General features: G+C 51.4%; 1 protein-coding gene and 1 long non-coding RNA gene across 49 annotated transcripts in view; both read right to left on the reverse strand.

Annotated features, from left to right (window-relative positions):
* The window catches only part of KIFC3 (kinesin family member C3), a 105,416-nt gene that overhangs the window by 20,035 nt on the left and 69,305 nt on the right, over nucleotides 1–16,076 (reverse strand). For 11 of the 48 annotated variants that reach the window (XM_028841199.2, XM_077986092.1, XM_077986091.1 and 8 more), the window contains 2 exons: nucleotides 11,364–11,502; nucleotides 8,280–8,482 (listed from right to left, as the gene is read on the reverse strand). The exons of 19 other annotated variants lie outside the window; for them this stretch is intronic. In XM_028841199.2, coding sequence (XP_028697032.2) covers nucleotides 8,280–8,482; nucleotides 11,364–11,502 — 342 coding nt within the window. Of the gene's footprint in view, nucleotides 1–5,333; nucleotides 5,432–7,738; nucleotides 7,818–8,279; nucleotides 8,483–8,706; nucleotides 8,816–11,363; nucleotides 11,503–16,076 lie in introns of those variants that run through there. 18 more of the 48 variants (XM_077986089.1, XM_077986093.1, XM_077986110.1 and 15 more) reach the window with 6 other exon arrangements.
* On the reverse strand, nucleotides 12,865–15,681 carry LOC144338042 (uncharacterized). Its single transcript, XR_013411801.1, has 2 exons — nucleotides 13,959–15,681; nucleotides 12,865–12,919 (listed from the first exon to the last, which is right to left on the reverse strand). It is a non-coding gene; the product is annotated as an uncharacterized LOC144338042 (long non-coding RNA).

Here is a 16,076-nt window from a genome sequence, read left to right on the forward strand (position 1 = left end):
CTGTAATCCCAGCACTTTGGGAGGTCGAGGCAGGCGGATCACTTGAGGTCAGGAGTTCGAGGCCAGCCTGGCCAACATGGCGAAACCCCATCTCTACTAAAAATACAAAAATTAGCCAGGCCTCATGGCAGGCGCCTGTAGTCCCAGCTACTCAGGAGGCTGAGGCAGGAGAATCACTTGAACCTGAGAGACAGAAGTTGCAGTGAGCTGAGATCGTACCTCTGTGCTACAGCCTGGGCGGCAGAGCGAGACTCCATCTCAAATGAAAAAAAAAGCTACAGCAATCAAAGCAGTGTGGTACTGGCATTAAAACAGACATAAATACCAATGGAATGGAATACAGAGTCCAGAAATAAACCCTGACATACATGGTTAAATGATTTTTGACAAGGTTGCCAAGACCATTTAATGTGGGAAAGGATAATCTTTTCAACAAATGGTGCTGAGAAAACTGGATATCCACAGGCAAAAGAATGGAGTTGGATCCTTACCTTATACCATATACAAAAATTCACTCGAAATAGATCAAAGAGGGTCAGGCATGGTATAATCCCAGCACTTTGGGAGGCCAGGGTAGGAGGACTGCTTGAGCCCAGGAGTTCTAGACCAGCCTGGGCAACACAGGGAGACCCTGTCTCTACAACAAGTAAACAAAATTAGCTGGGCATGGTGGCACACGCCTGTGGTCCCAGCTACTAGGGAGGCTGAGGCGGGAGGATCACCTGAGCCCAGGAGGCCAAGGCCGCAGTGAGCCATGATCACACCACCACACTGCAGCCTGGGCAACAGAGCAAGATCTTGCGTCAAAATAAAAAACAAAAAGCCCCAAAGACCTAAATGTGAGAGCTAAAACTATAAAACTCTCAGAAGAAAATAGAGGAGAAAATGTCATGACATTAAATTTGGCAATGATTTCTTGGATATACACCAAAGGCAGAGGCAATAAAAGAAAAAATAGATAAGTCGGACTTCATCAAAATTAAACACTTTTGTATAACAAAGGACACTATCAAGAGAGTGAAAAGGCAACACGTGGAAAATACTTGCAAATCATTTATCTGATAAGGAGCTATTATTCTGGATATATAAAGAACTACAACTCAACAACAACAAACCCAATTAAAGAATGAGCAAAGAACTTGAATAGAAATTTCTCCAGGGAAGACATACAAATAGCTAAAACAGACATGAAAAGATATTTAATATCACTGGCATTAGGGAAATGCAACTCAAAACCACTATGAGATACCACTGCACACCTATTAGGATGGCCATTGCAAAAATAAAAATAAGCAGGAGCAAGTCCCAGCTACTCCAGGAGGCTGAAGCACAAAGATTGCCTGAGGCCAGGAGTTCAGAGGCTGCAGTGAGCTACGACCATGAATGGCCACTGCACTCTAGCCTGGGCAACATAGCGAGACCTCATTTCTACAAATAAATAAAACGAAAAACCAAGTGCTCATAAGGATATGGAGAAACTGGAACCTCTGTGCACTGTTGGTGGGAATGTAAAATGGTGCAGCCACTATGGAAAACAGTATAAGTTCCTCAAAAAATTAAAAATAGAACTATCATATGATCCAGCAATTCCATTTCTGGGTATATACCCAAAAGAATTTAAAGGAGGGACTCAAAGAGATACTTGTACACTCACGTTTATAGCAGCATTATTCACAGTAACCAAAAAGTAGAAGCAAGCCATGGATGGATGAATGGAAAAACAAAACAAAATATGGTATATCCATACAATGGAATATTATTCAGCCTTAAAAAGGAAGAAAATTCTGATGCATGCTACATGGATGAATTTTGAGGACATTATACTAAGTGAAATAAGCCAGTCGCAGAAGGACAAATATTGGATGATTCCACTTACATGAGTAGTCAAACCCACGGAGATAGATGAAGAATGAGGAGTTACTGTTTAATGGGGCCCAGATTTCAGTAGGGGAAGATGAAAAGAGTTCCGGAGATGGATGGTGTATTAGTGAGTTTTCACACTGCTATAAAGAAATACATAAGACTGGGTAATTTATAAAGAAAAGAGGTTTCATCAGGCACAGTGTCTCACACCGGTAATCCCAGCACTCCGGGAGGCCGAGGCAGGTGGATCACTTGAGGTCAGGAGTCTAAGACCAGCCTGGCCAACATGGTGAAACTCTGTCTCTACTAAAAATACAAAAGCCGGGCATGGTGGCGTACACCTGTAGTCCCAGTTTACGCAGGAGCCTGAGGCAGGAGAATCACTTGAACCCAGGAGGTGGAAGTTGCAGTGAGCTGAGATTGTGCCACTGTACTCCAGCCTGGGAGACAGAGACTCTATCTCAAAAAATAAAAATAAGTAAATAAATAAACAAACAGATAAATAAAAGAAAAGAGGTTTAATTGACTCACAGTTCCACATGGCTGGGGAGGCCTCAGGAAACTTATAATGCTGGCAGAAGGAGAAGGAGACACAAGGCATGTCTTCCATGGCAGCAGGAGAGAGAAAGTGAGCGCATGAAGGGCAAACTGCCACTTTTAAACCATCAGACCTCATGAGAACTCACTATCACAAGAACTGCATGGAGGAAACCACCCCATGCTCCATTCACCTCTCACCAGGTCCCTCCCTTGATATGTGGGGATTATAATTTGAGATGAAATTTGGGTGGGGACACAGAGCCAAACCATATCAGATGGTGATGGTTATTGCACAATGAGAATGTGCTGCTGCTGAACTTAACTCTCAAAAATGCTTCAGATCAGCCGGGCGCGGTGGCTCACACCTGTAATCCCAGCACTTTGGGAGGCTGAAGCAGGTGGATCACCTGAGGTCAGGAATTTAAGAATAGCCTGGCCAACATGATGAAACCCTATCTCTACTAAAAATACAAAAATTAGCCAGGTGTGGTGGTGCGCACCTGTAGTCCCAGTTACTCAGGAGGCTGAAGTGGGAGAATTCCTTGAACCCAGGAGGCAGAGGTTGCAGTGAGCTGAGATTGTGCCACTTCACTCCAGCCTGGGCGACAGAGCAAGACTCTCTCAAACAAACAAAAAAAATGCTTAAGATGGTAAATTTTATGTTACATCTATTTTTAAAATGATAAAAAAAAAATAAAAAAGAAGAAGAAGAAGACGGCAGCCAAACAAGACACATTTGAGGGCAAGAGCTAGTTTTCCAGCCTGTGGCCTCTGAAGACAATTTTTTTTTTTTTTTTTTTTTTTTTTTTGAGATGGAGTCTTGCTCTGTCATGCAGGCTGGAGTACAGTGGCACGATCTTGGCTCACTGCAACTTTCGCCTCCCAGGTTCAAGCAGTTCTCCTGCCTCAGCCTCCCTAGTAGCTGGACTTACAAGTGTGCAACACCACACCCGGCTAATTCTTGTATTTTTAGTAGAAACGGGGTTTCACCATGTTGGCCAGGCTGGTCTCAAACTCCTGACCTCAGATGATCTGCCCACCTCGGCCTCCCAAAGTTCTGGGATTATAGGTGTGAGCCACTGTGCCCGGCCTGAAGACAGTTTTTTAAGGTTCACTCTTGAGGTGCAGGGGACAGGAAGGGAGTGCAGTGAGTGCCAGGCACAGTGGCTCACGCCTGTAATCCCAGCACTTTGGGAGGCTGAGGCAGGCAGATCTCTTGAGTCCAGGAGTTTGAGACCTGCCTAGGCAATATAGCAAGACTCCGTCTGGACAGAAAATACAAAAGTGGGCCAGGTGTGGTGGACACCTGTGGTCCCAGTTATTCAGGAGGCTTAGGTGGGAGAATGGCTTGAGCCCAGTAGGCAGGGGCTACAGTGAGCTGTGATCACGCCCCTGCACTCCAGCCTGGGTGACAGAGTGAGACCGTCTCAAAATAAAAAAGGAGTGTAGTGAGGTCTGGGCAGCATGTCACATTGTTGGGAACTTCAGGAACCTTGAGGCCATGGCTCTAGGGACATCCACAAGAGGACAGGGGAACTCAAGGCCAGCAGGACGTGGCCTGGAACTGTTGTTAACAACACTGGGGAGGGTCATCCCAACAGCCACAGCCTCGGTCACCAGACCGAGATGAACGGCCTCTGTGGCCTGGGTCAGCTGGGTGCTCAAGGACTATGGACCTTTGGCCCAGTTGCTCTCAGTATACACAAACACCTCCTCCACCTGGCACAGCAGTGGGGAGGCCTGAAGAGACCACTGCAGCCCCCACAAGCCCAGATCCCAACAGTGATAATGGAGCCCCGTTAACTGAATCAGCTTTGCCAGTAGGGCAGGGGGATTTCATAAGATCATTTTTCATCCCCTATTCCCCTGAGGTAGGAACTATTATTATCCCCATTTTACAGGAAGAAAAACTGAGCTCCTAAGAGGTTAAGCCTTGGTTAGGCACCTTACTTGAGGTCACCTGACCAGTAAGTGGTGGACCTAGCACTGGAACTCGCATCTGACTGACCCTTGCAGAACCCTCACCCTTAACCATGGGGCCACACAGCCTTGCAGGAACAGCAGTGTGAGAAAGCAGCCGATCAGAAGCCAGTGTGCACAAGGCTGGGAACACAGCACCACAGAAAACAAGGCACAGTGTATCCCCTGGCGGGCTTTGCTTAGATAGGCAACGTTCAGAATTCCAGGAAAGTCCAAGTCTGCGTCAAACCACAGTGAGGCTAGCAGGAGACCAGGGCACACGGGAGTGATAGCTCATGACGCACCACACGTTACAGTTGACCATCCTTTTTTCTGTCCACTCTTACAACAGATCCACCCCTAAACTGCAATGGAACATTTAGTAAGCCCCAGTTTAGAGACTGGGAAGTGAAGGCTCAGAGAGAAGGTGACTTCCTACACCTGCCCAGCTGGCATGTGGCATAGCCAGAATAGAATCCTGCTCACGGGATTCCAAATCCAAAACTCTCCCAGTAACAACAATGATGTGGCCACAGCAACACCAATGACTCACTAAGGATCATCTCACCACATCCTATTATTACATCCATTTCACAGATGAGGAAACTGACCTGCAGAGTGGTAATTAACTGTCCCAAGGTCACATAGCTAATGAGTAGTGCCAAAGTCAGGGTTTGAACCCAGCTCTAGACCCATGTGGTTGGCCACATCTCCACAAGGTTGGGCCCCCCAGAGAGTATCTCAGAGACCTGGAGCTTCAGATACATCCCCTGAGAAATGTCCAGAAAAGAGCTGCAGTCAGAAAGTTCAAGGACAGGCCAGGTGCTGTAGCTCATGCCTGTAATCCCAGCACCTTGGGAGGCCGAGGCAGGTGGGTCACCTGAGGTCAGGAGTTCGAGACCAGCCTGAACAACATGGTGAAACCCCATCTCTACTAAAAATACAAATTAGCCAGGCATGGTGATGGATACCTGTAATCCTAGCTACTCGGGAGGCTGATGCAGGACAATCGATTGAACCTGGGAGGTGGAGATTGCAGTGAGCCGAGATCGCGCCATTGCATTCCAGCCTGGGCAAAGAGATCAAAACTCCATCTCATAAAAAAGGAAAAGAAAAAGAAAAACAACGTTCAAGGGCAAAATGTGAACAAAGACCAGGAACCATTCTGAATTCCCAAGTCACTTGCGGGAGTGGGATAGGCTCAGGGTTTCTCCTAAGAGTGGCTGGAGAGCTGGGGGTCAAAGAACTAAAAAGGCTGGGATGTTTCCTCCTCAGTTTCCCTTCTTAAAATGTAAGTTAGGCCGGGCGCGGTGGCTCACGCTTGTAATCCCTGCACTTTGGGAGGCCGAGGCGGGCGGATCACGAGGTCAGGATATCGAGACCATCCTGGCTAACACGGTGAAACCCCGTCTCTACTAAAATACAAAAAATTAGCCGGGCGCGGTGGCGGGCGCCTGTAGTCCCAGCTACTCGGGAGGCTGGGGCAGGAGAATGGCGCGAACCCGGGAGGCGGAGCTTGCAGTGAGCCGAGATGGTGCCACTGCACTCCAGCCTGGGCGACAAAGTGAAGACTCCGCCTCAAAAAAAAAAAATGTAAGATGATTTTGTTAATTAAAGGAAAAATGTTTTCAAAAACCTCTTTAAAGTCACAAAAGGTTAGATACTATGATTTCACTTCTATGAAATGTTCAGAAAAGACAAATCCATAAAAACAGAAAGCAGATTAAAGGTTGCCAGGGGCCGTGGGGCAAGGAGCATGGGGAGTGACCGTAAGTAGGCCCGGTGGAGTGATGAAGATGTTTGGCAATGAGACACTGGTGATGGGTGCATTGCCATCTTAATATACTTACAACCGACTACTGAACTGTACACTTTCAAGGGGTGAATTTTATGGCATGTGAATTATATCTCCACAAAGTCCTTTTCTTTTCTTTTTTTTTTTTTGATGGAGTTTTGCTCTTGTTGCCCAGGCTGGAGTGCAGTGGCGTGATCTTGGCTCACTGCAACCTTCCCTTCCCAGGTTCAAGCGATTCTCCTGCCTCAGCCTGCTGAGTAGTTAGGATTACAGGTGCCCGCCACCACACCCAGCTAATTTTTGTAATTTTAGTAGAGACGTGGTTTCACTATGTTGGCCAGGCTGGTCTTGAACTCCTGACCTCAAGCGATCCACTTGCCTTGGCTTCCCAAAATGCTGGGATTACAGGCATGAGTTACTGCGCCCAGCCCACGAAGCCCTTTAAAAAACACTTATTTGCAAAATGAAGTGTCTGAAGAGCCTAACTGGGGAAGGTCAGGGAAGGAAGAGGGGCTGCTCAGCCTTTGCCTGAGGCCAGATGGGTGTCCTGCAGGGTGGGCCCTGGACCCCCTGCAACCCCCAAGGCACTTGAGCCACGCCCCTCCTACCACAAGTCCCTTTGCATTGGATGGGCCCCAGCTCAGAGTGCACTTCCCTCTGCTCTATCCCAGAGCTTAGCTCAAGATGCCCAGGGACAAGACCTCGAGGCCATGCGTGTGCCCATCCCATCGAGCCCTTCCCACTTTATGTGGGTGTGTGAAGCAAATGTCCATTTTCCCACAGGCAGAGCCTCCACCGGGTGGGAGCCTACTGCCCACTGGGGTATCCCCCATGCCCAGCTCAGTGCGAGTACAAAAGGGGCATGCACAAATACCCAAGGAAGCAGGTGGGCATGCAGCAGGCAAGAGGATACAGGGCTGGCCTAGAGGAGCCCCCAGTTAGTGGGGAAGGCAGGCCCAGATAGTCAAGCTGTGGGGTAAGTATGTAAGAAGAAGACACAGAGCATGAGGGGCACCCCAAGGAGGCCCACCCGAGTCAGCAAGGGGCATGGGGGCAGGCCAGGCCATTCTTGAGAAGAGAACACACCTGTAAGCTGGAAGAAATGCTGCATTTCAAAAGCGTGCACAATATGCTGCCCCCAGAACTGAGAGAACAAGTCACAGCACATATGAGGCACAATAGGCAGACATCGGCATGTCCAGGCCATCTCTTTGCTGGCTCATGGGACACACAAAGAACTTAGCTCTACCTGAAGGCCAGTCTGTCAACACAGAGTCCTGGGCCCAGAGCTCAGAGGCCCAACAGCCAGGCCAGGGCACTGGATCAGAAGGGGGGATGATGTGGCAGACGGGCTTGGAGACCTTGGGGAAGTGGGCAAGGCTGAGATACAACCATAGAGACAGCCACTGAGGAGAAGAGCGGGGAAGGAGGGCTGGGAGCTGAGTGGAGATCCAGAAGGAGAAGAAAGTGACGCAGCCACACATACACAAGAGGGCCGGTGGTCAGCCCCACAGGACACGCAGCTTATCAGCCAATGGTACCCAAATGTTCTGCCCAGCCAACGAAGGAGACAACGCTGACCTGCATGAACCCTGGCTCTCCCTGGCTTCCAGAGGTTTGAGAGATCCATTCCCCAACACGCACTCAAACTAGCGTCCACCTTTAACGAGAAATCAAAAGCGTGAGAAATGTCATGCCAACCTCCTGTGGGGTGACCATCTGATGAGTTTTGTCCACTCGGGCTGCCCAGTGCAGGGCACCACGGAAGATGGGGTGGACTCAGGGTGGGAAGCACCCCGCACCTTCCTGTTCCACTCACATCTACATCACCTCCTAGGGAGGCAGGTCCTGGCCCCCTGTAACCCAAGGAGATGGGGCACAAGAAGGATCAGGATGGGAGGCCCCTGTAAGCTGAAAGAAATGCTGCATCTCAAAAGTGCATCCTCCAGGATGGGAGGCCTCTGACTCTTACCACCCTACCCTCCAGCATATTCCAGGAGACGAGACCCCAGCCGTCTCCTCTTACACCAGTAGCCTGGTGGGGTCAGGTGCCCCAGGTGGTGTCCTCTGACCTGCTCCATAGTGGGCAGTGGCCTCTGCCCATCCCAGCCTCCCCAGGTACCTGGTTCTGCAGCTGGGTGGATGTGACCTGCTGGTCACTGTCGCGGAGGACCAGCCTCTCCCTTAGGACCACCAGTTCCTCCTGTAGCTGGGCCTTCTCCTCCTGGAGCTGGGACATGGCCTCCACCATCCTATGCACCACGGGGGCCGCACCTGGTGGCCCTGACAGGCTCAAGCACCTCCTGCTGCCAAAGAGACGCCCACCTACAAGCAAAGTAGTGGCTGATGAGAGGGCAGCAGAGGTCCCATGCTGGCAGAGGAGAGGGTCCATCACAACAGGGCAGACCGCCAGGGATGATAGGGGTGCAAGCAGAGGGGGTGGGCAACCAGGTGAAGCTGGGGCAGCAGCGGCATAGGTTAGCTGGGGCCTCCAGGGCCTGTCCCAGAAAAAGACACTTCCCCAGGCAGCATCTGGGGGATTAACTTGCCTGGATCAGGACTTAAGAAAGCAACTTCCACTGAATACGGCTCTCAAAGCACATGTTCTAGGTCTGATGGGCCAGCCTCTCTCCATGGCCAGGCTGCAAGGAATCGCAGCTGGGAAAGACAAGGGATTCTCACCCTAGAAAACTCTATTCTTGTAGGAACGTTATTTCTTTAAGTCTCAAACCCTCTCAAGAGTACAGAAGAGAAGAGTGGGGCTCCCCAGCCTCCCCATGTGGCAAGTGGTCAACTGTGCAGAGAGAGGGGAGCCAAGGGAGCCGCGTGCATGTGGGAGGGACAGACAGACCAGGACACAAAGCCCGCCCTGCACATAGGGCAAGAACTCAGCCAGCCAGCACCTAGCAAGGATGGAGCGCAGGGACCTCCCAGGCAAGACAGAGGGAGTCCTCCTCCTCCAAAGGCCCGCCACTGTCCTGTCACCAGGAATGAGAGAGATGGACAGATGGATGAAGGACAAGAACACAGAATCGGGGCCCATGACCTGTGCACGGCGCCTGGGATGCTTGTTATAGCTTGCTTCCAGGGCGCCAAGAATGGCCATGGTCTCTGCAGGTAGGGAGCAAAGAGTCTGAGGGAGAGAGAGAAGAATGGGGGGCTGGGGAGGAAGGGTGGGGGATTTGCCTCCTCCCTTCAGGGAGCACAAATGGGACATGACAGAGCATGGCAGAGTGAAGGGTGAAGAGGGGCATCTGCTGGCCAGAGAGCGCTGCTCTCTACCTTGGAGCCTGGGGCTCTAGGCGTTCCCACATTAGTCCCCAGGAATCCCAGCCCTCAGCAGGCTGGGGTTGGGGGCTCCTAGACCCTGGGAAGGAAGCCACTTGCACCTGAAGTCACACACCCCTCTGACAGCCTGGCCTGAGGGAAGCCAAACGGACTCAGATGGACAGGGAAGTGGGGAGGGTACAGCTTGCAGCTGGGCGGGGACATCTTGGCACAGCCCCAGGAGGAGGGGCAGATGGGTAGAGGCCCCCTGCCCCGCTCTAGGAGAGCAGGAGGGGCACACACAGGTTGGCTCTTCCCTCCTCCACCCGAGCACTCCGGAGAGCTGGAGCTGGGCATCCCCGGTTGGGTGGTGACCCTGGCCGTGTGGCCTGCACGTGACACAGCATGCATGTCACACAGAGCTGGCCAAGCTCCTGTGATCTGTTCTAGAGCGAGTGAGGTCAGACGGATGCTTCCAGGCCTGCACACGCGGCAGCATGAGCGGCATGTGACCAGCGTGGCCCTCAGCCCTTTGCAGGCTGCTGCAGTGAGGCAGGGAACGCACTGGACTCCTGGCCCGGGAGCTGGTTCTGCCACTCGAGAGACGTGTGGGAGGGGCCCGGCAGGAGCTTCCTAGGAGAAATGGGGACAAGGGGCCTTGCCTGAAAGGAGCCCAGCACCGTGGAGATGCACAGGCGTGGGTGGCTGTTACACAACAGGCCATGGGGCAGAAATGAGGCCTCGGAGGGCCCAGTTCATCCGGAACACTGCTCACATCATGGGATGTCACCCCCAGAGGGGCTCGCCGGGTCTCGGCACCGCGGCAGGGCAGTGGGACGGGGGCCAGGAGAGTGCTTGTGGAGAAAAGATCTCCAAGAAGCTCAGGGAGGTCCCAGAAAGGGGAGGATGGGAGGACGAGGTGAGATCAAAGGGGCCCTTGTGCTGGAGAGGTTGCACTCAGGGTTCAAAGATGCGATGCAGGCACGGCCTGGCCCCACTGACCAGGTCACCCTTGCTGTTCCCTGGAATCGGCCTTCCTCTTCTCAATGCACAATCAGCAAGATGATGTCCCCTGCCCGAGGCTGGCCTGCTCACACTCAGCCAGACCCCAACCCCTGCCGCTCGCTGCAGAAGAGTGCCTGGGCCCAGACAGGCCGGAACGCCAGAACGGGGCTCCGGACAGCCTCAGAGAAGGGAGTGGCTCCTTCCACCACATGGCAAGTTCAGACACACAAGTTAACCTTTTGGTGATGGAGGAGGAACATGACAGAAAGGCCAGCTCCTCTTTCCTTCACATGCTCTCGGCCTTCCCCCGGGATCCTGGAGGATGCTGCTTCCCCATTATCACCGGGCTCTCGCTTACTGCCAGGGATCCCCGGCATGGACCCGTAAGACTACAAGGGGGGCCTGTAGAATCTTCCAGAACCAGCCAGCCCTGGACACCATGGCAGACCCTGCCAGAGAATAGCTGAGCCACCGGCTCCTTTATCTCAGCCTCTGACCAGGAGAATCAAAGTCCTGTTCTAGGAGCCTCCAGACCTTGGGAGCCCATGGATAGGAGGGAGAAGGCCGAGTCTCTCTCTGCAGGCAGTGGCGTCTGTGAGGCTGCCACCCTCGCCCTGCTTTAGACAGGCACTGGGAAAAGACAAAAAGCAGAGAAATTCAACCCCAGCCCACGCTGGCCAAGGCCTCTTATCACTGGGTGGGGCCTGGATGCTGTGGGAGGCAGGTCGAGATGAAGGTTCCATACACACCACTGTCCCTAAAACTGGGAGAGGCAGGCTGGGGGCTTGGAGCTATGGGTCAGGCAGCTGGAGTCTGTCTAGGCCACCTCCAGCCAGGGAGGACAGGGCATAGGGATAGCACCAACCACACAAGAGCCTCCCTCCTGTGCTGGCTTCACTGGGGAGTGCCGGGTCGGCGGGCAGGCCTGCTTTACCTGTATTCTCTACATTCATGGTGCCACCAGCTTCCTGGGCCTCCCGGGCCCGCCTGGGGGCCGGTGCCTGTCTCTTCCAAAGCTTCTCTTCTTTCGTCCCCTGACTCTGGCTCTTGCACCCCTTGTCCTGTAGGGCCTGCTGCCAAGACACAACCAGAATCCTCACATGAAGGAGACTGAGCCAGGGAAGGACCCTCGAGCCAAAGGATGGTGCACTCCCAGAGCTGGCCAGGATCCCAGGGCCCAGGGGGTCCAGTCCCTCCCTGTGTGGGTGGGTGGGGACGTTGAGGCCCAGGATCTGGAAGAGGATGTGCCAGGTCCCACAGCAAGACAGTGGCAGTGCCTTATCCTGGCCTCCCTCAGCAGCTGGTCTTCTACCCCAGCAAAGAAGGTTCTTAGGTACTTCAAGTTCTCAGGCGAAGCTCATGCCATCCCTGCAGAGTCTGAGAGTCACCAGCACAGAGGCCGGCTCACTTCCAGTGCACACGCCCCATAGGCAACCATCCAGCCCCACCACACACATAACCTCAGGGCAACTGCTCCCATGCCCATGCTGCCACCCCAGGCACACAGCCCTACATCTCCAGATGGAACCCCCAGGACTGCCAAGGAGGCTGCCCATGAGTCTGTCTGAGCAGAAGGGCCACAGCCCTGCCTCCTTCACTTTCCCCGCCCCACAGGGCTATCGAGAAGCCATGAGAAGCCATCTCCTCTTCCAGGGCGAACACAGGCAAAGGACTCGAGACAGAGAGGGCCAGTGCGCAGGCACAGGGAGAGAGAGGGGAGGCACGAAGAGGTGTTTCATCCAGAGAACGTCACCTACCGCTCACACATAAAGATGCCCAAGGCAGGCGGCAGGGCCACATGCAAAGAGTGAGCCCATTTGAGGATCATGAAAATAAAACAGGCATAGAGACAAATCAAGAGAACTATATGGACAGTGATCCTCTCTGGAAGGTTGGGGAGATGGTGTAGTGGCTGAGAGTAGAAATAAGCATCATTTCAATTTGTGGGGAATAAAAAGAAAGTTCACAACAGAGAGAATGTGAGAAGAGGGGAAAGGAGGTGGCCTTACATTTCATTTTGAACCTCTTTGGCATTTGAATTGTTAACCTTATAAACAATGACTGTGTGTTTTTTTGGTTTTTTTTTTCTTTTCCTTTTTTAAACAGAGTCTCACTGTGTCACCCAGGCTGGAGTGCAGTGGTGCCATCTCGGCTCACTGCAACCTCCGCCTCCCAGGTTCAAGCAATTCTCCTGCCTCAGCCTCCCAAGTAGCTGGGATGACAGGTGTGTGCCACCACTCCTGGCTAATTTTTGTATTTTTAGTAGAGACGGGGTTTCACCATGTTGGCCATGCTGGTCTCAAACTCCTGACTTCAAGTGATCCACCCGCTTCGACCTCTTGAAGTGCTGGGATTACAGGAATGAGCCACTGCGCCTGGTCATTTTTTTTCTTTCTTTTTTTCTTTCTTTCTTTTTTTTTTTTTTTTTTTTTTAAGACAGAGTCTCACTCTGTGGCCCCGGCTGGAGTGCAATAGCACAATCACAGCTCACTGCAACCTTGACTTCCTGGGCTCAAGCAATCCCCCTACCTCAGCCTCCCGAGTAGCTGGGACTACAGGTACATACCACCATGACTAGCTGATTTTTGTATTTTTTGTGTAGAGATAGGGTTTTGCCATGTTTCCCAGGCTGGTCTCAAACTCCTGGGCTCAAGCGATCCTCCTGCCTCAGCCTCCCAACGTGTTAGGACTACAAGCATGAGCCACCACACCCAGCTTTTTTTTTTTTTTTTCCCATATCAACAGAGGTTATCTTGGAAGAGAGACAGCAGACAATTTCTGTGTGTCTTTGTGACCTTTAAATTCAAAACAAAAAAATAAGTTACTCTTTTAAAAGTGCTCACTCTAAAAAATAAACGCGTAGTCTAGAGGCGGCAAGGCCTGTGTGTGAAGACTGGCTCTTCCTCGGCTAAGCTGGGTGACGTTGGGCAAGTTACTTACCTTCTTGAAGCTGCGTTCTCCTCATTCTTAAAATAAAAATGGTAATAACAGGACTGCCTCATTGAGCTTGTGTGAAGAGTAACAGACAATTGCAGCCAAGTCCTCAGAAGGCGCCTGGCACATAGTAAGGGCTTGATATGAGGTAAGTATTATCAGGACATGATTCCTGTAATCTTCACATCTTTTTACTTTGACATTCAAAAAGCCAATACAGATAATTGAAAAGACAAGAAAAGTGACATCAGCAGGCTCCTTAGCCCAAAATTCACCCCCTCCTTCTCTCGACCCCGAGCTCCACTTAAGAAGGGCGGGTGGGGGACACACCTCTTATATTTAGGAATATTCGTGCTGGGCGCAGTGGCTCACACCTGTAATCCCAGCACTTTGAGAGGCTGAGGTGGGTGGATCACCTGAAGTCAGGAGTTGGAGACCAGCATGGCCAGCATGGCAAAACCCTGTCTCTACTAAAAACAGAAAAAAAATTAGCCAGGCGTGATGGCAGGTACCTGTAATCGCAGATACTCGGGAAGCTGAGGCAGGAGAATTGCTGAACCCAGGAGGTGGAGGTTGCAGTGAGCTGAGATTGCACCACTGCAATCTAGCCTGGGTGACAGCTCAAGACTGTGTCTCAAAAAGAAAATAGAAAATTCCCTCCGACTTAATTTTGTCCCCACCCTGTGACCAACTGCCACACCATCACTAGCAGGCTTGTGATCCATGGCGGCAAGGACAGCAGCTGGAAGTTTCCATTTGCCAGCCAGGGCAAAGGTTACACTATTTCTGGCCTGTTGGCCAAGCCACAGGAAGGACAGACGGGGCCCTGGAGGGTTGGGAATTTCTGCAGCGCCTCTGTGGGGTGCATCTCAGGTTTTAACTGCTGGACAGAGCCTAGGGACGGGGTGTCACTAAGGCCGCCAGGTCGCCGCACTGTGCTTGGGACCCACCCTGGCCCCACATCTTCAATCCTGAAGAACCTACCGCATAATGGAGCTTTGTGGGGGCCCACCAGGATGTGAACGTGGAAGCTAGTTGCTGGTGCCAGCATCCCAGAGATCTTCAGCAGATCTGCTGACCCCAGGACTCAGCAACCACAACTCAGCACCCCATAATCAAAGCTCAAGAACAGAGCCACCACCCAACTCGAGGCTGTGGGTTTCTGACTGCCGCCTTCCAATTTAACTATGGATGGCTCAAGACAGAGCAAAGAGCGGGTCCTCGGGTTTCTTTAACTGTTCTCTCACCAGACCTGCTTTCTAGCAGATTTGAACAGATAGAAGAAACTTTTGGTTCAGTTTTCAGATGAATCACATGAGAAGAGACAAGAAACACCTCGAAACACAAGACTGTCCCTGAAGCAACATCAACCCCTGCATCCATGTTCAGATCAGGGGCTGGGAAAACAAGCTACCCGGGCCAGGACATCCGTTTGCAGCAGGGAGGATATGTCCCCTTGAATGGTATGTGTTTTCCACACTCCATCCTGCCCACCATTTGTACATGTTCCTTCAAGGCTCTGTGAAAATGTAGCTTCGAGAAAGGGCAGAATCAGTGTGTGTCGATGGTCAGGAGAATGTGGGGGAATGGTGGGCCCTCTAGTGCAATGGTTTTCTTAGGGGGTGAGCCTTGGCAGCACCCCCAGATGACTCTGGTGTCAATCCTCTGCCACTGCCTTCTCGGCCCCTGCCTGGTTTGCCTTCATCCCTTCGTGATTATTTGATCACTCTCTGGGGCCTCTGCTAGACTCTCTTGTCTCTTTCTGCACTGCACCTCTGACCCTAGCACAGACTGGCACATTCTAAATAATCTGTTGAATGAATGCATCAATTAAAAATGGGCAGAGCTTGTACTGCCCTGAAAATACTCAAAGCTATTGCTGCATGAACACAGCACAGATATTTGTTTAAGGAGCTCACTGCAATCAGAAACAATACAGAGGATCTGTTATAAATAACTTATGGTAAGTCCTGAAGTAGACCATTATGCAGCAGTGTAAAAGAAAGAGGTAGGGCTGGGCGTGATGGCTCACACCTGTAATCCCAGCACTTTGGGAAGCCAAGGCAGAGCCCACAAGTTCAGGACCAGCCTGGGCAACATGATGAAACCTCCATCTCTACAAAAATTACAAAAATTAGCTGGGCGTGGTGGCACATGCCTATAGTCCCAGCTACTCAGGAGGCTGAGGTGAGATGACATGGCTGGAGGTTGCAGTGAGATTGTACCACTGCATTCCAGCCTGGGCAACAGAACCAGACCTTGCTCCAAAAAAAAAAAAAAAAAAAAAAAAAAAAAGGTAGTTCTCTATGTGTTGATGAGCATGAAGAGATTACAAGGAGTTACTTGAGGGAAAGAGCTAGTCACAGAATAACATGTAAAATAAATAATAAAAATCATATAAATATGCACTGGGCACTGTGGGTCATGCCTGTAATCCCAGAACTTTGGGAGGCCCAGGTGGGCAGATCACTTGAGGTCAGGAGTTCGAGACCAGCCTGGCCAACACGGTGAAACCCCATCTCTACTAAAAATACAAAAATTAGCCAGGTGTAGTGGCGCATGCCTGTAGTCCCAGCTACTCAGGAGGCTGAGGCATGAGAATCACTTGAACCTGAGAGGTGAAGGTTGCAGTGGGCTGAGATCATGCCACTGCACTCCAACCTGGGCAATAGAGTGAGACTCTGTCTCAAAAAAAAAAAAAATCATATAAATA

This window comes from Macaca mulatta, chromosome 20 (genome assembly GCF_049350105.2).
Source record: "Macaca mulatta isolate MMU2019108-1 chromosome 20, T2T-MMU8v2.0, whole genome shotgun sequence".
Lineage (NCBI taxonomy): Eukaryota > Metazoa > Chordata > Mammalia > Primates > Cercopithecidae > Macaca > Macaca mulatta.